The 25,670-nt window shown below is 37.3% G+C and overlaps 1 protein-coding gene across 1 annotated transcript; it reads left to right on the plus strand.

Moving 5' to 3' along the window:
- The first annotated feature begins 22,256 nt into the window (after nt 1–22,256).
- Nucleotides 22,257–25,388, plus strand: LOC104098181 (5'-adenylylsulfate reductase 2, chloroplastic-like). Its single transcript, XM_009604852.3, has 4 exons — nt 22,257–22,489; nt 22,981–23,133; nt 23,235–23,361; nt 24,060–25,388. The coding sequence occupies exons 1-4, from the start codon at nt 22,405–22,407 to the stop codon at nt 25,081–25,083; spliced, it is 1,389 nt and encodes a 462-aa protein (XP_009603147.1). The 5' UTR covers nt 22,257–22,404; the 3' UTR covers nt 25,084–25,388.
- Nucleotides 25,389–25,670: the final 282 nt, after the last annotated feature.

Genomic DNA, 25,670 nt, shown 5'->3' on the forward strand with positions numbered 1-25,670 from the left:
TGGCATTTGGACCTCATGCACAAAGTCTAACATACATAGGTGTTTAAAAATTACACTTTGGACGAGTTCAAGTGTTTATCTGATCACCCCATAAGTTTATATATTTATTTTACAAAACGTGCCAAGTTTAATGGGCTATCTAAGATTTTGGCCTTTAACTTATAAACTACATTTTAAAAGTCAATCCAACAACATATCTAATACGAAACAAATACGAAGCTTTGTTTTCCTTCACAGAGTTAAGGGGAGTTAAATCTAGCAATGAAGAGGTTAATAAAATTCGAGTTCATACATTGTGGTGTTTAAATTGGGATGCTTTTAACTTACTAATCCGATTTTTTGTTTGGAAATTGATGTATTTCAAGTCAAAAGAAATATTAATGAAGTCATAATTTAGAAAATGTTTAAATTTTTAAACTTAGTAAGAGAATATTGGATAATATTTCATTGGATATCATAGTTAATTATAAGATAGTTACATACCTTATTAGCGTAATGAATAATTTCTAACACGGTCTAATACTCCTCTACATGTATTAATCAATACGTATTTTCTTTTTGAAAAGCATTATGAATGAATAGTGAATCTCTCACTCGCCGGTTTAACTTTACTTATTGGCTGCTCAGATCGAATCCAAATCTTGATTTCCAGGCCATGATTTTCCTTAATTGCCATTAAGAAAGTTAACATCTTTTTGTTTTTACTACTACTGTCTTCTTTAAATTTTTTCCGTAACCACTTTTTGGTTTAAAAAAGGAGAACTTTCTGCATACATAATCTCTATAACCCCTCAAATCAATCGTTTAATAAACCAACCATATCAGTGGAGCAAATGAAGTCATATAATTTTGGAAAACGTCATGATCACTATAAACAAAGAAAATTGAAAAGGAAGGTGGAGAGAATATACTCTTATCTCATGATCTTTGCAGAGACTGTTGACCACCACCACGATTAGCTTTCTTACTTGTTGGTTAAACAAACGAATTATTCTCCTAATAATTTTGACAGGGTCATTCTCTTTCATATAATAATAGGAATGAGTAAATTCGTAATATTTCACGACATATTCTGTGTATATTTTGTATTTAGTAATAGCATATTTGCTTACCATGTGAAGACTGAAGATATATATATAATTACTTACCGTATTATGCATAGTGAGGAGTTTCTTGCGTATTGTCATTTATTGGAGATAATCTTTACTCTTTTCTGGTATCACAGCAAAATTTCAGAATGAAATTGACATGTCAATCACTTGTTAGCGTCCACATTTAAAATGTGTGTGTATATCATATGGACTGTACATTAGTTCTAGCTCTAGACAAAATATCTAACCACATTTTAACTCAAATGTTTTTATCATGTAGACTGTACATTGTTTTTGTGTATTATCTGATATAGATAAGAAATGATACTCTGATTTATATATGGGATTATTCGGTTTATGAAATCTTGTGGAATTATTAATATAAGTAGGAAAAAAACATCACTGGTGTGTTTAATATGTAGGAAAATATTTTTCACTAAAAATGTTTTCTTCAATAAGTGAAGAACGAGTTGAATTAATGGCCATCAACTTTAGAATTATGGGCCATCTTCAAGTTCTTGTTTGAAAAAGAAAATGGAGAAAAGCTATCGTCGCATAAATTATCACCTTTTCGACCACATTTTACCTGGACTTGTGCATAGCTTTAATTCCTTTTTATTGAGGATAGGCAACAATACCTTAAGATTAAACATATAATGGGCACTGCCTAATAAATGCCCCAAGTCCCTAACCCATTAAAAATATCAACCATTAATCAATATCAGAAGTAGAAATTTGAACTTTATTTAAAATCAACACATTTGTTAGGTGTATTCAAGCAGGTGCAAAGTGATTCGGACCTGTGAACCAAAATACATAAGACCAAATCTAGGAGGAAGTAGCTGTTATAGATTAAGAAGTGTGTAGTCAACAAAGAAAATTGAAATGATGTACGAACCAGTTTGAAGTGATTGGGCCATGGGCCCATAACCCCAAGATTTTGGACCAAATAAGCCTCATATGTTTGAACCACTAATGACTAAACTAGGGTCCTAGACCGCACAAAATAGAGAAAAACTCAGGAGGAGGAACTAAACCATAGTGCAACATGTTAGATTGAAGCTCAGTGAGCTATGGCAGAATTAGTGATAGAAAACCCTAGAAGGGTCGGGAGAAAGACGAGATGATGTGTGGAAGAATAAAACCATCTGATCTTTATTATTTCACTAAAGGAGTATTTATATTTACAGAGAAAAAATAAAAAAATACAACTAATACAGTATTACAAGTAATTGGTAAAAGAGAAGGAAAGTGGGTCGGGTCACACTGTTGGGCCAGCTCTGTGTGTGGCTAAGTTTTCATTGTGGGCTCCAACACTCCCCCCTCCCCCCCAAAGCTTGAGGGTGAAGAAATACCAAGCTTGCAAAGAATACCATAATGCAACTGACTGGGCAAGGCCTTAGTCATAATATAAGCCAGTTGACCTGCAGTGGAAACAAAATGTAAGGTAATAAGACCGGCAGTGATGCATTCACACATATAATGACAATGAATCTCGATATGTTTGGTGCATTCATGGAAAATATGATTCTTGGCTATGCGGAGTGCGGCCTGACTGTTGCAATAGACAGGGACATGGTTGGAGATAGCCAAACCAAGATCACCTAGTAGTCAGACCAACCAAGCAACCTCTGCAGCCAGTTTTCTCAAGGCCCTATACTCAACCTTTGTTTCTTACTTTTCCAAGATACAGGACTGCCACCAAGAGTGATATAAAATCCACTCACAAACTTGCGAGAGATTGCGCAATAACCCCAATCAAAATCAGAAAATCCCACAAGAGACATATCATCAGAACTAGAGAGCAAAATACCTTGAGCAGGGTCATGTAAAAGATATCTGAGAACATGAATAGCAGCCATCATATGAGGGACCTGGGGCTTCTGAAGGAACTGGCTGAGATGTTGTACAGAAAAGAAAATGGCAGGTCTTGTGTGTTGTAAGAAATTAAGCTTCCCAATCAGTCTTCTGTATGTACTTGAACTCTTGAAGAAGGTCAGTGGAGAAGTGATGACAATTGAACTCTTGAAGAAGGTCAGTGGTGTATTTGTGTTGACTCATCAAGTACCGTTGGGGTGCTGGGAAATTTCCAAACCCAGAAAATAATGAACCAAACCTAGATCCGTGATTTTAAATTGAGTGTCCAAGAACAGTCTCAAAGAATTCAATTCAGAACTGTCATTACAGCCAGCAAAATATCATCAACATACACTGCTAAGACAACCAGAGAACCAGAGGAAGACTTTGTGAATAGAGAATAGTCATTGAGACTGGAAATATAGCCACTGGAGTGCAGAGGTTCATACAGTTTAGAAAACCACTATCTAGAAGACTGCTTGAGGCCATATAAAGACTTCTTGAGCCTGCAGACCAAATGAGGAGATTCAGAGGTAGAGGAGACATCCATTCCAGGTGGAATATTCATATAGACTTCCTCATGAAGGTTATCATGAAGAAATACATTGTTAACATCTAACCAAAAAACAGTCCAACATCTCTTCACAGCTAAGGTCAGGAGACATTTGATGGTTGTTAGCTTGACAACAAGGGAAAATGTCTCAGTGAAGTCAATACCTTCTCTCAGAGTATCACCCTTGATAACAAGCCTTGCTTTATACCTTTCAATAGAACCATCTGCCCTCTGTTTAATCTTGTAAACCCACTTACAAGGGATGGCCTTTGTGAGGGGAAGGGGGACAGTGTCCCAAGTTTGATTGGACTCAAGAGCCTGAAATTCCTTTAGCATTGCCTCTTGTCAGGCAGGATGAGAAGCTGCCTGCTGCTAATATTGAGGCTCATGCATATGCAACTCAGTTTGGGGCACCTTAGATACTGCAGAAACATGAATATGTGGAAGGATAGAATTGCAGATATAGTCCTTGAGGTATGATGGTTAAGTAACAAGTCTGGTGGACTTCCTGATAACAGGAGCAGGTGGAGAAGGTTGAGTAGCATAATGTGAAGGAAATTGAGGGACAAAAGTAGAAGGAGAGGGAGAGGAATGAGGAGAGGTGACAAGAAGAGAAGAGAGACCAGATACAAAAAGAGCATCTGTTGTAGCAGTAGTTGTAGGAGGAGATCTACGAAAGGTGGAAAGGAAGAGGAAGTGACAGTGGAGGAATCTGTTGAACCATAAGGAAAAATATGTTCATGAAATACTACATCCCTAGAGTAGAAAATAGATGAGGTGGAGAGGTTTAGAAGTTTGTAACTTTTTTTGCCACAGTGGTACCCCAAGAAAAGGCTATGTATGCCTCTAGATTGGAATTTTTGCCCGCCAAACTTGGGGGAAGTGGCAAAACATAAATAACCAAAGGACTTCAGATGAGTATAAGAAGGTGGATGGCCATATAATTTTTCAAAAGGAGAAATTTTGTTTAAGATAGTCAAAGACATTCTGTTAATTAAGTAGGTAGTAGTTAGAACTAAGGGTGTTTATGGTTCGGTTTGGATCGGTTTTTCCCTAAAAAAAAACCAAATCAAGTGAGTCGGTTCTTCAAATATTAGAACCAAACCAAACCAATTCAGTTGGTTTTTTATCAATTTGGTTTTTCTTGGTTTTCGATTTTTTCGGTTATTTATCGGTTTTTCCTTAAATATGAGACATACACTACCAAACACATATTCCGGATACTATATTTTCAACGTAACACTATCAAACCAATTGCTCTTTGAAAAATCTATCATTTACCAAGATATAATGACGATAATTGAATCAAATAGTGATGAATAATTTAAGTACTCAATTAAAAATCGATTTTTTTAACATAAAATAAATTCTTGTACTTAGCAAAAGAAAACTACCAATAAAACTAGAATGTAAAGGCAAAGAATTAGATTATTATAATAGTAAAAAAATTAGAATAAAAATACAAACGACTAATATGTACCATAAAAGTTTAGAAACTTTATATGAAAATATACATATATATAGGTGTAATAATAAATTTAAATAGCTACTTCTAAAGTCGGTTTGGTTCGATTTTTTCCGGTTATTTTTAATTAAAACCAAAACTAAACCAAATATGATCGGTTTTTAAAATTCAAAACCAAAACCAAAACAAACCTAAAAAGTATCAGTTTTTTTGATCGATTTGGTTCGGTTTTTCAGATTTTTATGAACACCCCTAGTTAGAACACAGTCACCCCATAATTTGAGAGGGAGTTTAGATTGGAAAAGAATGGCTCTAGATACTTCCAACAAGTATTTATGTTTCCTTTCCACAACTACATTTTATTGTGGGACGTGTGAAATAGTTGTTTAGTGTAAAATGCCCTGATTGGTAAAGAAAGTAACAGCCTCAGAACTACTACCAAGTTCATAGGCATTCAGACCTGAAGATTTGAGTTGAGGATCTAAAATGTACTTTAACCATAGAGGTAAAGGCTTTTAGGACAGAAAGAGCATTACTTTTACATGATAAAAGATGAGTCCTGTAGCCCTGCTATAGTCATCAACTAGGGACAAGAAGTATCTAAAGCCATTATAGGTTCTAGTGTTGTAAGGTCCATAAATATCAGTGTGAACTAACTGAAAAAGGGCAATGGAATGGATATGACTATCATGAAACAGTAACCTCTGTTGCCTATCCATTGGACAAACAGAATAAATAAAAGATTGTTTGGAAGAAATTTTATCAGATAGAAAAGGAATAGATGTCATTCTATGAAAAAGCATATATCCTAGCCTTTGATGCCAAAATAAATTTATTTTATTTATAACAGATGTCTGATTACATGGAAGAGTATTTGCAGAAAATGAAAGATTATCAGACTTATTACAAGAAACAGAATTGGAAAAAGAAGAAGACACACTTGGGATGAGAACAAATCAGCATCAGGATGCAGATAGTACAATCTCCCAGCAACCTTACCAATTACCAGTGGCCTCTTCATAAAAGGGCCCTGTAAAGAATAATTAACTTTGGTAAGAATGGCTATGCAATCCAACTGAGATTAATTAGTGTATAGAGATTAGGTTAAAATGAAAGGAAGGTACAAGAAGGACATTAAGCAAGGTTCTATTATGTCTGAGATGTAAAAACCAGTTGACAAAACCTTCACTTTATATCCATTAGGTAGAGTAACAAGAAAGAGTTTAGGTAAAGGCGCAAGGTTGTGAAGTAGATATTTATGTGGGGTCATGTGATTTGTTGCTCCCGAGTCTAATATCCAAGGATTTACACCTAACTGAGAGGATGTACATATATGAGAAGCAACAGAATCTACATCATAAGCAGTGAATAAATTTGCAAAATGTGTTAATTCAGATTCCTCAACAGGGAAATTATCAGAACCAACACCAGGAGATAGTTGGACTTGCTAGAATAAAGTCATCAGGTGATGGTACTGTTTCTTGGTGAAACCATGAGCAGAATTCTCAGTAGATGGTTGTAGAGAAATAGTAGACTGATTGGGTGGAATGTTAGACTAGACACATGAGGCTGATTTCTTGCCTTTGGTAAACTTAAAATCTGCAAGGAAATCATGTAGTCTGTAGCATTTCTCCACTGTGTGCCTAGGTTTCTTGCAATATTTATAAGAAACAGAAGAATTATTCTTCCTGAAATCAAAATTGATCCTTTGGGTGAAGTTTCTATTTGGAGGAGCTGAAGATGCAGAGAAAGAGGCAGACTCATTGGAGAAGTTTGGAATGGGGGTTTGAGTTTCTCTTTGGCTCTCATCTTGTTGTAAAAGAGAGTAAGCTTTTCTTATTAGTGGTAAAGGATTCATGATCATGATAACACTCTTCACAGTTGAGTAAGACTTATTCAACCCATTTAGGAATTCAAAAAGTTGTTAATCTTCTATAAACTTGGGAAGAGCTCCACAAGAGCATATGAGACCTACATATGAGGAATTTAATTCATCCCAAAGACTCTAAGTTTGGTAAAGTATGTGGCAATGTCAGATGACCCTTGGACAGTTGAACTGATTTTATTTGAAGGTATTTAGACCCATTTGATCGCCCAAATATTTCATTGATGTCAGTCCAAACCTCCTTTGCAGTCCTAAAGCACATAACACTAGTGGATATGTCTCTAGAAACAGAGTTGGTTATCCAAGACTTGACCATATCATTACACCTCTCCTAGTAAGAAAAATAGGGAGAGTTGGTAGGAGGTTGAGCAATTCTTCCATCTAATAGGCCTAGTTTGTTTTTAGCAGAAAGAGAAGTAATCATTCTACTTCTCCATAGTACAAACCCATGTCCATTGAATAGGACATGTACTAGTTGGCTACCCGGATTGTCTGACGGGTGCACGTAGAAAGGGTGAGAAGGTTCTAGTGTAAAGGGTGTGAAACCCTCAGGAGTGAAAACTGGAAGAGAGGCGAGGTTATCCACATGACTACCCATATTATCACCTAACTAAAGTCAACTAAAAGGAAACTACAATATATAACAGACAATCGGGCTTAAACTTGATAACATGCAAAATATTGCAGACATGAATTCTCATACGGTATAACCCCAAATCATATCAATATGGATCTCAAAGGTGAAATTAGAGTGATATTACTAGCCTTCTTCTAAAAATCCCGAAGAAGTAGGGTCTCGTATACACCGCAAACCCTAGCTTGAATTTACCCCTAAATTTGTCGAATCCATCACGAAACCAGAAATTTTCGCTGATGTAGACGATGCAGAGAGAGATTCCAGCATAAGCCCCAAAATTTTGGTCCAGTAGCAACAGATTCACTAACTCCTCGAGCTTTAACCAAAAACTGATTCCGGTGAAATCTTCAACCAATTTACCGTTGAAGATGAAGCTCACATCACGGGGGATCAGAATCCCCGCTCTGATACCATGTTAGATTGAAGCTCAGTAAGCTATGTCGGAATTAGTGATAGAAAACCCCATAAGGGTCGAGAGAAGAGAGAGAAAAACGAGATGATGTGTGGAAGAATAAAACTATATGTTCTTTATTATTTCACTAAAAGAGTATTTATATTTACAGGAAAAAAAATGAAAAAATACAACTAATACAAAATTACAAGTAATTGATAAAAGAGAAGAAAAATGGGCCAAGTCACACTGTTGGGCGAGCTGTGCATGTGGCTAAGTTTTCATTCTGGGCTCCAACATAACGTGCAAACCTAAAGCCTAGTATATTGATCAATCTATTCTACTTGTCTACTTGATATCCATTTCAAAGGCGAATGTAATTTGTTTTTGTTCTTTTACCCCTATTGAGAAATCATCAGTCGATAAGCAATTAAAATAAACTAAATGAACAATTTGCATTCAATTGTAACGAAACTCAATAATTCTAAAAGATAAGGGGTGATCATCATTGAGATAGTCGATTTTACTTGATTAAAGTTCTCAAATGATGGAAGGCTCTGCCTCTTTGATCATACAATGAACTTCAAAACTAATGAAGAGTTCAAAAGTTCCATCTTGATACAATTAACACATATTAAGTTGTTCAACGCAAAAAAAAAAAAAAAATGAATTTACGACACACAGGAAGAAAGAGCAAGAGAGCTTACACGAACAGTTCTTTTTCCTACTAGTATTAATTTAGACTTATTAATGGCGGGTTTAATTGAATTTATAACTTTCGACGCGAAATAAAAATTTATATGAAAAATTCATTAAAATTACAAAAATAGTATATATGAACCCATAACTTCAAAAATATAATGGGTTCAATGGTAAAAACCTTAAGGGTCTGTTTGGAAAGCCACCGGGTAAATAAAATTGGTGCAATTACTAGGGATGGTAATTACACATCCTAGTAATTACGTAGTTGTGTAATTACGACGACCTGTTTGTTTGTCATAGTGTAATTACAGTGTAATTACAAGTTTACTGTTTGGTTGCACAAGTGTAATTACACAGTTAGATTAAATTTTAAATGAAGTAATTATCAAAACTTAAAAGTTAATATAATAAATGTATGCCTATAATTTTTTATAAGTATAAATAATATTATATTTGGTATTTAAGATATATATTTTTTCGTGAATATACATTAATTAGCAATCATATATTTATAACTAATATTATAAAAATAATATATATATATATATATATATATATATATATATATATATATATATTTTAATAACATTTAGTTTAGATACTTACAAAAACTATAAAAATACGTTTTGTAAGAATATCATGGAATTCATATTTGATAAATAAATTAATATTTATAAATATATGTCATAATATTATTCAAATGTTTGACAAAACTAATCTATCAATTCTAACTAAAAAATGAACAACATGCAATGTGAGCCAGTACTACTAAAACAAGTAAATTGGAACCATGAACATAATATTATATCAAAATTCAAAAAAACAAATAGTTTAATATATGTCAAATTCCGACATAATAATTGTAAGTTCCACTACAACTTAAGATTAGGAAACATAATAAGTTTATAACCAAATTCAACAACGAAATTTTACTTTAATTACATCACTCAGTATATGCCAAGTTTGTTAGTGACTCATTATTTCTAATATTAGGAGGTGTAGTTTCAAAAAATAGAATAATAAAATAAATAAAAAATAAAATATAAGCAATTACATGGAATCACAAGAAGTAAGGGTAGAGAAATAAAAGATAAATAATGTACAAAGAAATTAAAAAGTAAAAATAAAATTTAAAAAGTAAAATAATAGAAATAAAAAGTTATAAAGAAAATAAATTAAAATAAAAACAAAAAAGAAAGAAACTAAAAAGCAACCTTGTAATTGCACAGTGTAATTAACACTAATTCTCACCTCCCTTTGAGAATTGGAGAGTGTAATTACACCCCTTCAATTACACTTAATTCCATGTCAAACAAATATGTCAGGCCGTGTAATTACACCCAATTACACCCAAAATCAATTCCTAGGCGGCTTTCCAAACATGCTCTATAAGATTAATCCATACAGTTTAAATTTTGAATCAGCCTCTATTTCTTGCGGAGTTGTAGGTCTCTTCATTTTTTTCATGTTATATTGTGTGATGTGGTGTGGGCTTACCCTTTTTTTGTTTCTTTGTTACATTTTTCATTTCGCTTTTGATTTTAAAGCTACTATATATCAGGTTAAAGGTGAATATCAAGTTGAACAATCTTCTTCTCTAGCTGTTCACTGTGTGCGTCAAATAGCAAGCCCCCCCGCTCCCTCCCCAAATGGATTTCCAGAATTTATATATGAAATTAAAAGTGCTTTGTAGCCCTTCTGAAATTCAAAGGGGCAGCAGGATTTTCATATTCTATGAATTACACCTTTATTAGTGGGCAGTCCATAGCCAGACGTATCATTTTCCCATTATTATTTTTTATTCTGATACCTGACGTTGATATTAATAAGATTGTTTCTGTGGAAAAACATGTACCAATAGGAATATAATGTTGTCGTTTACCATCTAAACCTAAAAAAGTAGCAAACCCTCTAACACTAAGGACTAGGATGATATAACATATTATTATAGTAATCATACCGAAAAAGAACTAGTAAAGTCAAGTGATAGACCATTATTACATACTAGTAGAGTTGGATTTAAGGTTTATATACGGTCGAAATCGGGTTGCCTCGAGGGTAACCTCATAATAGATCGGATTCGAGCTCGAAGATAGAACATCAAGTCTAGAGATCGAAGTGTTCATTGAGATCGAGGCCAGCAACAATCGGGATCAAGCATGACTGACTTCGAGTAAGGCGTAATAACAGAATGATGAGATGTCAGTAATCGGTCGAAGATCACGGCGGAAATCCCAGAACAGATCAAATCAAAGCGGTTATTAGTATCAATCATGGGATCTATTTTCGTTATTAGAGTTGTACCTTATTTATGATTCCTCTGTTATATAAAGAATGGTCCCATTCACTTGTAAGAGAGGAACAAAAATAATGATTATTCACTTATAAGAATATACATATACGTTGCTTTCTTTGTTTTACTTACTGTTCATCGTTGTTTGTTCCATCCTCCATTGTTCTTATTAACTAGCCTCGAGACTATCTCGAATCGAGGTCGAGGTATTGTTTGCGGACCAGTTTGATTTATTTTATTGTCCAATTTATCTATTTAATTCGTTGTTTATCAATTGGTGTTGGTTCAAATCATATATCCTTAAAACCACAATATAAGTTTAATTGTTACTCAATTTTTAGGGTAAACAATTTGGCGTCCACCGTGGGGCTAAGGATAATAGTGATTGTTCAGTACTGATTCTGCTAAAACACATTATTTTATGCTTGTTCTTGTCAAGTATCTTTGCTTTCAGGTTAAAACATGTCAAACTCACAAAACACATCCACACACGGTGACAATGGTCTCGAATTCCACGATGAAAACGAAAATGTGATTGCTCCAGGAGTCGAGGTGCCACAGGTTAATCTCGGGGGGGCACTGGTTGCCAACCCAGTCAATGTCAGTTCACACATTGCTCTAAACGCAGACCTAGGCACAAATATCGATGGGAGCGTACGCAGAGAAGGCCGATCTAGTGGCCAAGGAACACAAAGCAGAGGAGACGAAGGAGTCAGTCTCCAAGTGATATTCGAGATGCTTCAGGCTCAGCAAGCCGCTATTGCTCAGTTACAAAATCAACATAGAGCTCCGAATAGGGTCGCACCGTAAACTATCTGCCGTACGAGCCAGTACCGAAAAGGTCGAATGGTAACGAATCAGGGACAGATCCTGCGGTAATGAAAATGCTCGAGGAGCTTACCAAAACAATTGAATCAGGGGAGAAGAGAATCGAAGCCAACGATAAAAAAGTGGAGACATACAACTCTTGAGTTGATCAGATATCGGGGGCACCGCCAATCTTGAAAGGGATGGATTCGAAGAAGTTTGTACAAAAGCCATTTCCTCCAAGTGCGGCTCCAAAGCCTATTCCAAAGAAGTTTCGTATGCCAAACATACCCAAATATAAAGGGACCACTGATCCCAACGAGCATGATACTTCATATACATGCGCCATCAAGGGTAACGATTTAGAAGATGATGAAATCGAATCTGTGCTGTTGAAAAAATTCGGAAAGACCCTTTTGAAGAGAGAAATGATTTGGTATCACAACCTGCCACCAAATTCCATCGACTCATTTGCCATGTTAGCAGATTCTTTCGTAAGGGCACACGCCGGGGCCATAAAGGTTGCAACAAGGAAATCGGACCTTTTCAAGGTAAGCAAAGGGATAATGAAATGCTGAGGGAGTTCGTGTCCTGATTTCAAATACAACGCATTGAGTTGCAACCAGTCACAGATGATTGGTCCGTTCAAGCTTTCACCCAAAGGTTGAACGAGCGGTCAATAGTATCATGTCAGTTAAAACAAAATTTGATCGAGTATCCAGCTGTAACTTGGGCAGATGTGCATAATCGATATCAATCGAAGATCAGGGTCGAGGACGACTAATTAGGAGCCCCTTCCGGTTCAGTACATCCAAACAGGTCGGCAGTTAAAAACTAGAGGGACATTGACAGGGAGCCAAGGTCGAACAGAGACCGATATCAACCATATACCACAGATCGAAAGAACAATGGTTCAGGACGCAATTCTGCCCGGAATGATCGAAGAAGTGATCGAGGATAGAATTCTCGGGAACTTATGAGCAAAAGTGGTTTTGACAAGTATGCCGATCCCACAGAGGCACCTCGGTTATCAGAATATAACTTTAGCGTCAATGCGTCGGGCATTGTATCGGCAATCGGAAGGATCAGAGATACTAGGTGGCCCAGACCCATACAAACCGATCCTTCCCAAAGAAATCCAAATTTGATGTGCAAGTATCATGGCACGCATGGTCACAAGACCGAGGATTGTAGGCAATTAAGGGGGAAGTAGCCTGTCTATTCAATGAGGGCCACCTTCGAGAGTTCCTCAGTGATCGAGCCAAGAATCATTTCAGAGAAAGGGACGCCAACAGGAAAAATGAACAGGAGGAACCCCAACATGTCATTCATATGATCGTCGGTGGGGTCGATATTCCACAGAGACCCATATTCAAACGCACTAAGGTATCAATCACTAGGGAAAAACGAACCCGAGATTATGTGCCCGAAGGCACTTTATCATTCAACAACGAAGAAACAGAAGGCATTTCTTAACCCCACAACGACGCTCTGGTAATTTTCATCTTATTGAATAAAGTTCAAGTTAAGCGTGTTTTAGTGGATCCAGGTAGCTCGGCGAATATCATCCGATCAAGGGTCATGGAGCAGCTCGGCCTACAAAATCGAATCGTACCCGCATCTCGGGTCTTAAACGACTTCAATATAGCCAGTGAAACAACTAAAGGGGAGATTATTCTACCGGTGAACATGGCTGGAACTATTCAAGATACCAAGTTTCACATAATCAAGGGCGACATGAGTTACAATGCCCTGCTCGGAAGGCCTTGGATCCATAATATGAGGGCGGTCCCTTCGACTCTCTAACAAATGATGAAATTCCCGACGTCGGACGTTGTAAAAACAATATATGGGGAGCAGCATGCTGCAAAGGAAATATTTGCGATCGATGAGGTAACACCGATATCGACATTATCAACCTCAAAAAGGTCGAGCATCAAAGGTAAACAGGAAGTCAAATAGCAATCACAACTACCAACCTCGACCGAATCGGGGAAGCAGGAGATAGAAGAAGAAAAGGAGGATTTTTTTGACCCCTCGAACTTTTATTGTTCCCGAAGATTCTGACACCACCAAATCAACGGTCGAACACATGACAGGGATCCCACCGGAAATAATGATGCATCGACTAAGCCTGGACTCTAGGTTCAAATCGGTGAAGCAAAAGAGAAGACCCCAGTCCGAGGTAAAACACGCATTCATAAAGGACGAGGTAACTAAACTTCTCAAAATAGGGTCCATTCGGGAGGTGAAATATCCCGAATGGTTAGCAATGTAGTTGTAGTCCCTAAAAAGGGGAACAAACTTAGAATATGTGTAGATTATAAGGATTTAAATAAGGCGTGCCCCAAAGATTCTGTTCCGCTGCCTAACATTGACCGCATGATCGATGCCACGACCGGCCACGAGATCCTTACTTTTCTCGATGCCTATTTCCGGTACAATCAAATCCAAATGAACCCGGAGGACCGAGAAAAGACTTCATTTATCACCAAGTACAGAACATACTGTTATAATGTAATGCCCTTCGAGCGAAGAACAAATAGGTAAATTAATGAAAGTTTATATTGATGACATGCTAGTTAAGTCCCTGTGCATAGAGGACCATTTAGCTCATTTGCAGGAAACGTTCGAGATTTTAAGGAAATACAACATGAAGCTCAACCCCAAGAAATGTGCTTTCGGGGTCGGTTCAGGCAAGTTCCTTGGCTTCATGGTGTCAAATCGGGGGATCGAGATCAACCCCGATAAAATCAAGGCCATCGAAGATATCACCGTCGTGGACAGTGTAAAAGCCGTGCAAAGGCTAACTGGACGGATAGCTGCCTTAGGTCGATTCATTTCGAGATCGTCGAATCGAAGCCATAGATTTTTCTCTCTACTCAAAAAGAAGAACGATTTTGCCTGGACCCCGAAATGCCAACACGCATTAGAGGAATTGAAGCGATACTGTAACACCCTGGGAAATTTTGAAGAACTTAAGTGTAAAGTCTGGTAAATTTTGCAAAGAAAATAATGTTTCATGGTGCCGGACTAGGCTTACGTGTTTGAGGATTGTAGAAATTGTTGGCTTGGACTTTTTGGGTTGAAAAATACACCGAAAAGTAAAGGATTTTTTTGGCAAAAAAGCGCGATTATGCGACCGTAGAATCACTCTGCAGACCGCATAATGGCCGTAGAGTGAGGCAGTTAATTAGGTCAGTTGGAAGTAATTATGCGATCGACTATGCGACCGCATAACTGTTATGCGGTGCATTATGCGACCACATAACAGTTATGCGGACCGCATACACAGACAGTTCTTTGGGCTATTTTATAACCAATTATGTGACCGATATGTTGTCCGCATATCGATTATGCGATCACATACATTGTTCCGGAGCTCCATTTTTGGATTTTTAAAACCCGACCCTACTTCGTTAAATACACGGAAAGGGTTATTTTTGAGCAAATATTCTGATGTTTTAGAGAGAAAGGAGAGTGTTTTAGAGAGAGAGAAAACCCTAGGCTAATTATTCATCAAGTCTTGCTCAAATCTTGGAAGATTAACAAGGAAAACCCACAAGTTCTTCATCTAAGAGGTAAGGTTCCATACCCTAGTTTTCAATTTTGAATTTGGGTAGAAGATGGTTGATTAGGAGTATGATTCTTGGGTATGAGAGTATTATCTATACATGCATGTACCAAAAAGATTTGTGGGAAGATTGTTGAGCTTAAATAAGTAAAGATTGGGTTGTGTAGTGAAGGAAATCTTGTAGAAGAACCTTGTGGTTAAATTTACACACTTAGTGTTTGATAAAATACTCAAAAGAGCCGAGACCATGAATATCTTCCTAATTGTTGTTAAATTTTGTTATGTCTAAAAATAGATTGGGATTGCTAGAATTTTCAAAAAGTTATTGTAATTTAAGGAAATCTCAATTGAGGTATGTTGGCTAAACTTTCTCTCTTGGAATCAAACTCCATAATGTTCCCGAGAGTTTCAAAATATGGGTTGCATATTAAAATGTTGTGGCTTTGAATTGTATTTCAAATGAAAGCTAGTATGTCAAATTGTGTGAGAAAATCTCAATATTCTTAAGACTCTTAATTGCTCATATGTGTACCTATAGTCTTGATTGGAAATGTATGATTGTTGATAACCTATAACGATGGTTGAAAGTGAAATCAGTGAATTATGGATATAAAGTGTGGCCAACGTGCCAATAGTAAAAGTTATACTTGTGACCAATGGTGCCAATGAAATGAGATAATGTGAGAAATATTATGAAATGAGCTTTGACTCAACTATTCCAAAATTGGCTTCGACAATATAATCGGCTAAAAGTTTATGAACTCAAGTGATGCCCATATGTGGCTGTTTTAGCTAATGCTATGCTTTGTAAGTAATTTTCAATGTGTTTTGCGTTCTTACATATTCGTGAGTGGAAGTTGTATATGATTTTAACTTGTACTTCGATTGCCAATCATTTTATTCCAATTATTGGAAAGAAATCGATTGTGTTTAAAAGCCTTCATTACTAATGAATTTAAAGTTGTGATTTCCGGAATATTCTACTTGTTGATAATTATGATGATGACCTATGAAAAGGGAAGAAATGAAAGTGTAGAATATGAAATACGGCCATTGCGCCATGAATAAAGAATCATATATATGGCCATGAGAGCCAATGAAATAATAATGTTGTAAGTGGTTGAAAGTACGGATTAGGTGATATGTGGTGTGAAAGGTTATGAGATGTACGCATTTGTACTTTTGTTTTCAATGTGTTATGAAACCCTACGGACGGTCTATGAAACGCATAGGTATATTGTGTTATGAAACCCTATGGACGGTCTATGAAACGCATAGGTATATTGTGTTATAAAACCCTATGGACGGTCTATGAAACGCATAGGTACATTGTGATATGAAATCCTATGGAGGGTCTATGAACGCATAGGTGTATTGTGTTATGAAATCCCGTGGACGGTCTATGAACGCATAGATATATTGTGTTATGAAATCCTGTGGACGGTCTATGAACGCATAGGTACACTATGATATAAAATCCTGTGGACGGTCTATGAACGCATAGATATATTGTGTTATGAAATCCTGTGGACAGTCTATGAACGCATAGGTACATTGTGATATAAAATCCTGTGGACGGTCTATAAAATGCATAGGTGCATTGTGTATACGAGTTATAGATGTACGGTATGAATAAACACTATGGACGGTCTATGAAACGCATAAGTGTATAATATGATATATGAACACTAAGGACGGTCTAATGAGACACATTATTAATGCAGACAATAAGTGCCCCCTTTTGTTGTCCTTGTTTGTACAGGTTGTTTCAATTATATTATATTATGTGTTCCACGTATAGATCATACGGGCATTCTATCTTGAAAGAGAATTTCTAGCTATACATACTAGTGCTATTCGACAGTACTAACGTCCCTTTTGTCGGGGGCGCTGCATCTTTAATGGATGCAGGTGGTTTTACATCAGGTGGCGTTGATCAATGATAGCAGTCCTTTCAGCCTATTTGGTGAGCCCCACTTCATTTTGGGGTCATGTATCTTTTGTTTCTCATATACTTTGTGATTGAGGTATAGCCGGGGCCTTGTTGCCGGTATTTCCATATTACTCTTCAGTTGTACTTAGAGGCTCCGTAGACAGATTGTGGGTGGTATTTGATGTTGGGAATTGGATTAGAACTGTTGGTATTTGGCAACATGTTTTCCATTAAATCTATAAACTCGTACTATTTTGAAAATATTGAATGATGCTATTAATGTGAATGAAATGGAAGCGGTTAATGAAATCTCTTCAGTATTTGATTAACGGAGTACATCTCCTCTTTATTCATGAATGAATTTGGGTAGAATGAAATCTAACAGGCTTGCTCAGTCGGGTTCACTCGGTTGAGCGCCGGTCGCGCTCCTCGATTTTGGGGCATGACAGATACCTATCGAGCCCACCACTGCTTCACACTCTAAAGGAAGATGAGAAACTTTACTTGTACTTGGCAGTATAAAAAATCATGGTAAGTGGTGTCCTAGTTCGAGAAGAGAAAGGTACGCAATTTCCCGTTTATTATGTAAGTCGAACCTTAGGAGAAGCAGAAACTAGATATCCATACTTGGAGAAATTGGCACTTGCACTGATAAGCACATCTAGAAAGTTAAGACCATACTTTTAATATCACCCCATATGCGTATTAACCACTTACCCACTTCGTAATATTTTGCACAAGCCCGAACTATCGGGCCGATTGGCCAAATGGGTCGTCGAACTCAGTGGGTACGATATTGAATATCAACCCTGAATGGCCATCAAGTCTCAAATTTTAGCGAATTTCGTGACCGATTTCACGCCAACCCTCGTACCCGAAGTTGAAAAGGAACTTTTGTTAAAATCGGGTACATCATCGGGGGTATGGACCCTCTTCACAGACGGTGCTTCGAATGTGAAGAGGTCCGAGCTAGGCATCGTTTTGAAGCCGCCCACGGATAGCACTATTAGGCAATCTATCAAAACTTCTAGATTGACTAACAATAAGGCCGAGTACGAGGCCATGATTGCATGTCTCGAACTAGCTAAAAGCTTGGGAGCAAAAGTCATTGAAGCCAAGTGTGACTCTTTACTGGTGGTTAACCAAGTAAACAAAACCTTCAAAGTTCGAGAGGATAGAATACAAAGGTATTTGGACAAACTGCAGGTAACTTTGCACCGTTTCAAGGAATCGACTTTGCATCATGTACCTCGAGAACAAAACAGTAAGGTCGATGCACTTGCAAATTTGGGATCATCGGTCAAGGAAAGTGAGATCATCTCGGGGATTGTCATTCAACTCTCGAGATCCATGATCGAGGAAGGTCATGCTGAGATAAACTCTACAAGATTAACCTGGGATTGGAGGAATAAATATATTGAATACTTGAAGAACGGAAAGCTCTCATTGGACCCTAATGAGTCGAGGGCCCTACGAACCAAAGCTGCTCAATTCACATTGGCTGAAGATGGAACATTACACAGAAGGACATTCGATGGACCATTGACAGTATGCTTAGGACCAGGAGACATTGATTATGTTTTACGAGAGGTCCATGAAGGCACTTGTGGGAACCACTCCGGTGCCAAATCACTAATTCACAAAATCATTAGAGCAGGATACTACTGGGATAGCATGGAAAAAGACACTGAGTTTGTTTGAAAATATGATAAATGTCAAAGGTTTGCATCGATGATCCATCAGCCCGGAGAACAACTTCATTTAGTCTTGTCCCCATGGACCGGGCATCCCGAAACTGCCCCTTAGAGAACGTGGGGCCGGGCAGCGAATCATCAATGTTAATTGCCCCAAGCGAGTCACTTGGGGCATTCTCTTCTCTTTGAAGGGCCTCAGAACTAGACCCTTCGAGCACACCCACCGGTTACTCATCACAGCAGGAGACATCCTCAACACCCGATGACTTGGGGACTTTGCTCGGACCTTCCTTCGAGATCACCTCGGTCTGAGGCTGAACCTCCTCGACCGTCACTGGCTCAGCAGTTCTCGAAACTTCGATGCCCTCCCTCTTTCGAGCCACCAGCAGGCAGTCGACATCTTCTCCCTCCTCGTCTTCATCTCGAACCGTTTGGACTACATCGGCAGGAAGAGCGGCGAGATCAGTCTTCGACTTTCGAGCCCTGCTTTTCTTGGGCTTTGGGGTATCTGGTGGCGAGGCACTTCTCCTTTTCTTGTCTTTGGTCGGCTTCGGGACCTCCTCTTCCCCGAGGGGAGGCGGCCTCATAACGACACTATCTCCAAGATCTGTGTGAGAAGAAATCAAGTTAAAAGAAAGTATTTCATAGGAAAGCATCAAACACGGACAGGGGAACTTACCATGATTTTTGGCCTCCTATCGACCCTTGGCCAAATCACGCCATGAGCGCTCAGCATACGAAGAGGTTAAAACCAGTTGTCAAACCCAACCTGCAAGGTCCGGGACTGCACCAGGAAACCAAGGGGAAGCTACACCATAAAGAAGAATATAGATGAGAAGAGGTAAAGGAAACATAACAAGTAATCAAACGTTATCGGTGAAGTTCTACTTACGCTTCATGTTCCATTCTTCGGGGAATGACATCTTCTCGGCGGGGATTAAATCGAAGGTCCTGACTCGGACAAACCGACACATCCATCCTCGGTCCTTGGCAAATGGAAACAAGCAAAATTGATGAAACTTGAAGAAGATAGAAGAGCTTTTGAAGATTAGAAGAAGTTTGAAAGTAAAGTTTGAGAAGATTATGAAGGTGGTCTATTTATAATAGCCACTTTGACGGTTTGAAAGCACTGGTGGCCGACCATCAACTGGCGTTAATTAATGACCTTGGGAATTGTGCAGACGCGACACTTCAATGGCTTATGTCGTTTACGTCACGATGTTGACGTCATAATTGACTGAGGTATTAAATCGAAGTCTCGCATTCATTTCTTCTCGTTACACTCTAAAAAATGAGGGAACTATCTGTATACGGTCGAAATACCCGATTTCGGTGGCAGGGGAGTTGCCTCGAGGGTAACCTCATAATAGATCGGGCTCGAGCTCGAAGATAGAACATCAAGCCTGGAGATCGAAGTGTTCATTGAGATCGAGGCCAGCAACAATCGAGATCAAGCAAGACTGACTTCGAGTAAGGCGTAGTAACAGAATGACGAGATGTCAGTAATCGGTCGAAGATCACGGCGAAAATCCCGGAACAGATAAAATCAAAGCGGTTATTAGTGCCAATCATGGGATCTATTTCCGTTATTAGAATTGTACCTTATTTAGGATTCCTCTATTATTAAGAAGGATCTCATTCACTTGTAAGAGAGAAACAAAAACAATGATTATTCATTGATAAGAATATATATATATATATATATATATATATATATATATATATATATATACGCTGCTTTCTTTGTTTTACTTACTGTTCATCGTTGTTTGTTCCATCCTCCATTGTTTTTATTAACTAGCCTCGAGACTATCTCAAATCGAGGTCGAGGTATTGTTTGCGGACCGGTTTGATTTATTTTATTGTCCAATTTATCTATTTAATTCGTTGTTTATCAATTGGTGCTGGTTCAAATCATATATCCTTAAAATCACAATATAAGTTTAATTGTTACTCAATTTTTAGGGTAAACGGGGTTTTATACCAATATGTGTGCTGATAATCAGTAAACACATGCTTTCATGTGCCAATTAAACAGAAAGATGTGAGTATGTCCGCTCCCTAAACTCACACTTATTAAAACCTAACATCTCCACCTCAAAAAAATCACTTATATTTGTAACTTCACAAATGAGGATATGTTGTCTTCACTAATTAGGGATGAACCATTCCCAAAAAAGAAATTCAATTTCATTACTCATGATTTATAATCACATGACATTGGGCAATAAATATTTGTTATTTTAGCACTATATTATTTGAATAACGATTTAAATCATAAGTTATGCCAAGCATAGAAACAAATCAAGCGAAAATCATTCCTTTTGAAAAAGAAGCATAGGTAGGCATATTTAATTTGCATCTAAATGTGGCTGATACGAAGTTAATTGATAAACTCTGTCATATGACTTCTGCCACAAAAACCTCTTTACTTATGTGATCCATGAGCTCGAGAAGTGACAGATCGTTTTTCTTTTTAATTTAAGTTTTTTTGTTTTTTGTATCTTCCAAGGCTTTGAGGATTAGAATCTTGTAGATACTCAGCATTTTTCCAAGCATCTAAACATGAGGTGAGAAGAAAGTAGTTAGCAGCCATCCATAAAAGGCAGATATGACAGAATAATTGTCTATACTCTATATTTGTGGAGAGAAAAAGAGGACAACATTTGTGTGGATATCACGCTTATTGGTTATGAACAAGTTGGACATAATTCATACTCTTGCTTATTTATATGAGTTAAATTTGGTTTGATCATTTAATTTGAGTTAAATTTCATTAACATTCAAAATTTTTGCAATCTACTGTAATTACTGAATATGATTCTATAATTTAATAAGAAAATGTATTAAAGCCGATTTATTTATTAAAAATTAGTTTGATAAAGAAAATACTGCAATATAAAAAATTCAGTTTTTTAAAGTTATTTATATGAAAGATGGTGTATTGTAGTAACCAAATTTAAGTATTTCTGTGAAACAAATTAGTTATTTTCTTATACATCAAGGAGATTAGCCCCAAATCTTTTCCAAATATACAACTAGAAGCCACAAACCCCAATTTGTCAAAATAAATTATACGTAAAAAAAAAAAAAAAGGAAGAGGAAAAAAATATAATCAAATGATCTAAACCAGAATCTAAATAAGCTTTTGACCGGTGAGAAATAAGCATTCTCTCTCCACCACGATTCTTCCTTTCCTGTGCGTCTTTCATCTCTCTTTCTCTTCCCGGCCCGACACATGACCAAAGCGCTGATGAAACCCAAATTGACGCATTATCCAATCATATTGTGCCACGTCAGAATCAAGTTTAAATCCTAAATCACGTCCAGGTTCAATGAACCTAGAAGGCCGCCATGTCTTCAGGTCTCCTTTTATACTTCCCACCATGTTTTCCTCTCTCTTCAACCCCCCCCACATTCTCTCTCTCTCTCTCTTCTTCCCATCCACATTTTCCCCTACATCTCACAAAGAATTTTTAGCGTTTCTTTGCTGAAACAAAATCTTTCTTTGTGTGTGAAAATATGGCTTTGGCTTTCACTTCATCATCTGCAATTCATGGTTCTTTGTCCTCTTCTTCTTCTTCTTCTTCTTATGAACATCCCAAAGGTACCCCTTTACTTTTTTACCTTTCAAAGATTCAATCGTTATCCTAGAATGTGATAATTTCAAGCTTTTTAGCACCTGGGTTTGAATTTTCTTGTGTGCTTGTATCAGTTTTCTGTAGTTGTTTTTTTCTCTGTCAATTCATGGATCTTTTGTCTTCTTATGAACAATCCAAAGGTTCCCATTACTTGTTTCTTTCAAAGTTTCGATTTTTCTCCTAGATTTGATTGATATATTCGGACAATTTTAGCATCTGGGCTCAATTTTTTCGTTTCAGATTTTTGGGTTGTTTTGTTCCTTGTTTCATGATTCCATGTCTTCTTATTTTACAACTCAAAAGTATCTGTTGTTTTTTCATTTAAACGTTTCAATATTTATCCTGAGTTTGATTATTGGAGGAATTTCAGCATCTGGGTTTGAATTTTCTTGGGTTTTTTATTATAAGATTTTGAGTTTTATCTATTCATTAATATTTCTTTTTTTTGTGTTTGCAGTGTCCCAATTGGGTACCTTTCAGCCATTGGATAGGCCTCAATTGCTGTCAACAGCTTTGAATAGTTGGAGGCGTTTGGCAGTGAAGCCATTGAACGCTGAGCCTAAGAGGAATGACTCCATAGTTCCCTCTGCAGCAACCATCGTGGCTCCTGGTACATTAAAATTTTCAATTACTTGTCTTTGTATGTGGATGGTTTGATGACAAGGAAGGAAAATGACATTTGCTTTTGTTTTATTTTTGGTGAAATTGCAGAGGTAGCAGATAAAGCTGAGGAAGAGGACTTTGAGAAATTGGCCAAGGAGCTTCAAAATGCTTCCCCTCTTGAGATTATGGACAAGGCCCTTGAGAAATTTGGGGATGATATTGCTATTGCTTTCAGGTACTTTTTTTTTCTAATTATAAATCTAGCTTCAATATGAATGAGTTTCTACTCATAATTATTCAAGTTGTATTATGTGGATGATGTTTTCTTTGATGAAATATGGAAATCCACTTTAATGTTCACAATAAATGTTGAAATACAAATATTGGCTTTCTTCTAACTGGGGGAGTGTAAGTGCTTTTGAAATAACAAAATGAGAAGGTTCATGATTTGGGGACAAAGAAGAGTTTAGTAATCTAAATCATCAAGCTATATTCATGATGCTTATTTCTATTGCTTAAATTTAATATTCTGAAATGTTTAATTGAGCATATCCTTATGGAGATCACTTGAATGTTTGAATGGTTGCAAACAGGAATACTGATGAACTTTAGTATTTGAAGCAAATGGAAAGTTCTTAATTCATGGTACATGTGAATTACCTGTGAATGAAAATCATATTTATATCATGAGTATATCGTTATGCTCCTTGATCGATGCCTAGGGGAACTCATTTTGCTTTTCCAAATTTGTTAGTTTTATCTCTGTCGCTCAATAGTTTATGTTTTGTTTAAAATTTTAGCTATGGATGCTGTGGTGAAAAAGTTCATTTGAGAACAGGCTCCATTGCTCTCTTTTATTTTATAGCAGAATGATGACATTCCAAAGTGAATCTCTCCCTAATGCAGCTATTTGATGATTTTCTTATTTTACAGTGGTGCTGAAGATGTTGCTTTGATAGAGTATGCACATTTAACTGGTCGACCATTCAGAGTTTTCAGCCTTGATACTGGGAGGTTGAACCCGGAGACCTACCAATTATTTGATAGTGTGGAGAAGCACTATGGTATTCGTATCGAGTACATGTTCCCTGACGCTGTTGAAGTTCAGGCCTTAGTTAGGACCAAAGGGCTTTTCTCTTTCTATGAAGACGGCCACCAAGAGTGCTGCCGTGTGAGAAAGGTTAGGCCCCTGAGGAGAGCCCTCAAGGGCTTACGTGCCTGGATCACAGGGCAACGTAAAGATCAGTCCCCTGGAACTCGATCAGAAATTCCTGTTGTTCAGGTGGACCCTTCTTTTGAGGGGTTGGGCGGCGGTGCTGGTAGCTTGGTGAAGTGGAACCCCGTGGCTAACGTGGACGGAAAAGATATTTGGAACTTCCTTCGTGCCATGAATGTGCCAGTGAACTCATTACATTCACAAGGTTACGTCTCCATTGGATGCGAACCTTGCACAAGGCCGGTCCTACCAGGGCAACACGAGAGAGAGGGAAGATGGTGGTGGGAAGATGCCAAGGCGAAGGAGTGTGGATTGCACAAGGGCAACATCAAGGATGAAACTGTAAATGGTGCTGTCCAAACAAATGGTACTGCTGCCATTGCTGATATCTTTGATACTAAGGACATTGTTACCTTGAGTAGGCCTGGTGTTGAGAACCTATTAAAATTGGATGACCGAAGAGAGCCTTGGCTCGTTGTTCTTTATGCACCTTGGTGCCAATTTTGCCAGGCAATGGAAGGATCTTATGTTGAATTGGCTGAGAAGTTGGCTGGTTCAGGTGTTAAGGTGGGGAAATTCAGGGCAGATGGTGAGCAGAAATCATTTGCACAGCAAGAATTGCAGCTTGGCAGCTTCCCTACAATACTCTTCTTCCCAAAGAACTCTTCGAAGGCCATTAAGTACCCTACAGAGAGGAGGGATGTAGACTCCTTGCTAGCTTTTGTGAATGCTCTCAGATGAAAGGCAAATGGTGTTTGATCAATCACCATTGTTTTCCTCAAAGTAGTACAAGAGGAAGATAGGGGTTGTAGAATATATGGTTAACAAATCGGTGGCAAAGTGCACCTTCCTACTTATCCCGTTTATGTTTTTCTTGTATAGAGTTGGTATATGGTGGCTCTCCCTTTTCCTCCTTTGCATTTTTGTTTTCTTAGTTCCTTCTTAGGACAAATAAAATTTTACTTTTTTCATCCTTCTCAAGTAGAGAAGTATATATGTCTGGGGGCTCAATTTTGTTGGTTGATGCAAAAGTATTCTTATGGTTACTCTCTCCACATAGTAATAGATTTTGTCCATCTCTCATTCTTCTACTTGTTTTATGCTTATAATTAAGAACTCTCTCTCTCTTTCTTCTGATGCACTTAATAGCCTACAGTTAATAGGGCGCTTCACTGAAAAAAAGAGGTAACTATTAGTTATCAATAAAAATCCTCACTCTCTACTTTTTTCTGTAATATTCTTTTTTTATTTTATTATTTGGTAACACGTTATTACGAGAGACTCTAACCAATTGAGTAGAGAGGGATTGTTTTAATATGTAATATACT

The sequence above is a fragment of the Nicotiana tomentosiformis genome, chromosome 2 (genome assembly GCF_000390325.3).
Source record: "Nicotiana tomentosiformis chromosome 2, ASM39032v3, whole genome shotgun sequence".
NCBI lineage: Eukaryota > Viridiplantae > Streptophyta > Magnoliopsida > Solanales > Solanaceae > Nicotiana > Nicotiana tomentosiformis.

Excerpts from the sequence above, each read along its gene's own strand:
- LOC104098181 (XM_009604852.3), top strand. The coding sequence starts at position 22,405 with ATGGCTTTGGCTTTCACTTCATCATCTGCAATTCATGGTTCTTTGTCC. Across the intron at positions 22,490-22,980 it reads TTCTTATGAACATCCCAAAG|TGTCCCAATTGGGTACCTTT; the intron begins GTACCCCTTTAC and ends TTGTGTTTGCAG. Across the intron at positions 23,362-24,059 it reads GATATTGCTATTGCTTTCAG|TGGTGCTGAAGATGTTGCTT; the intron begins GTACTTTTTTTT and ends CTTATTTTACAG.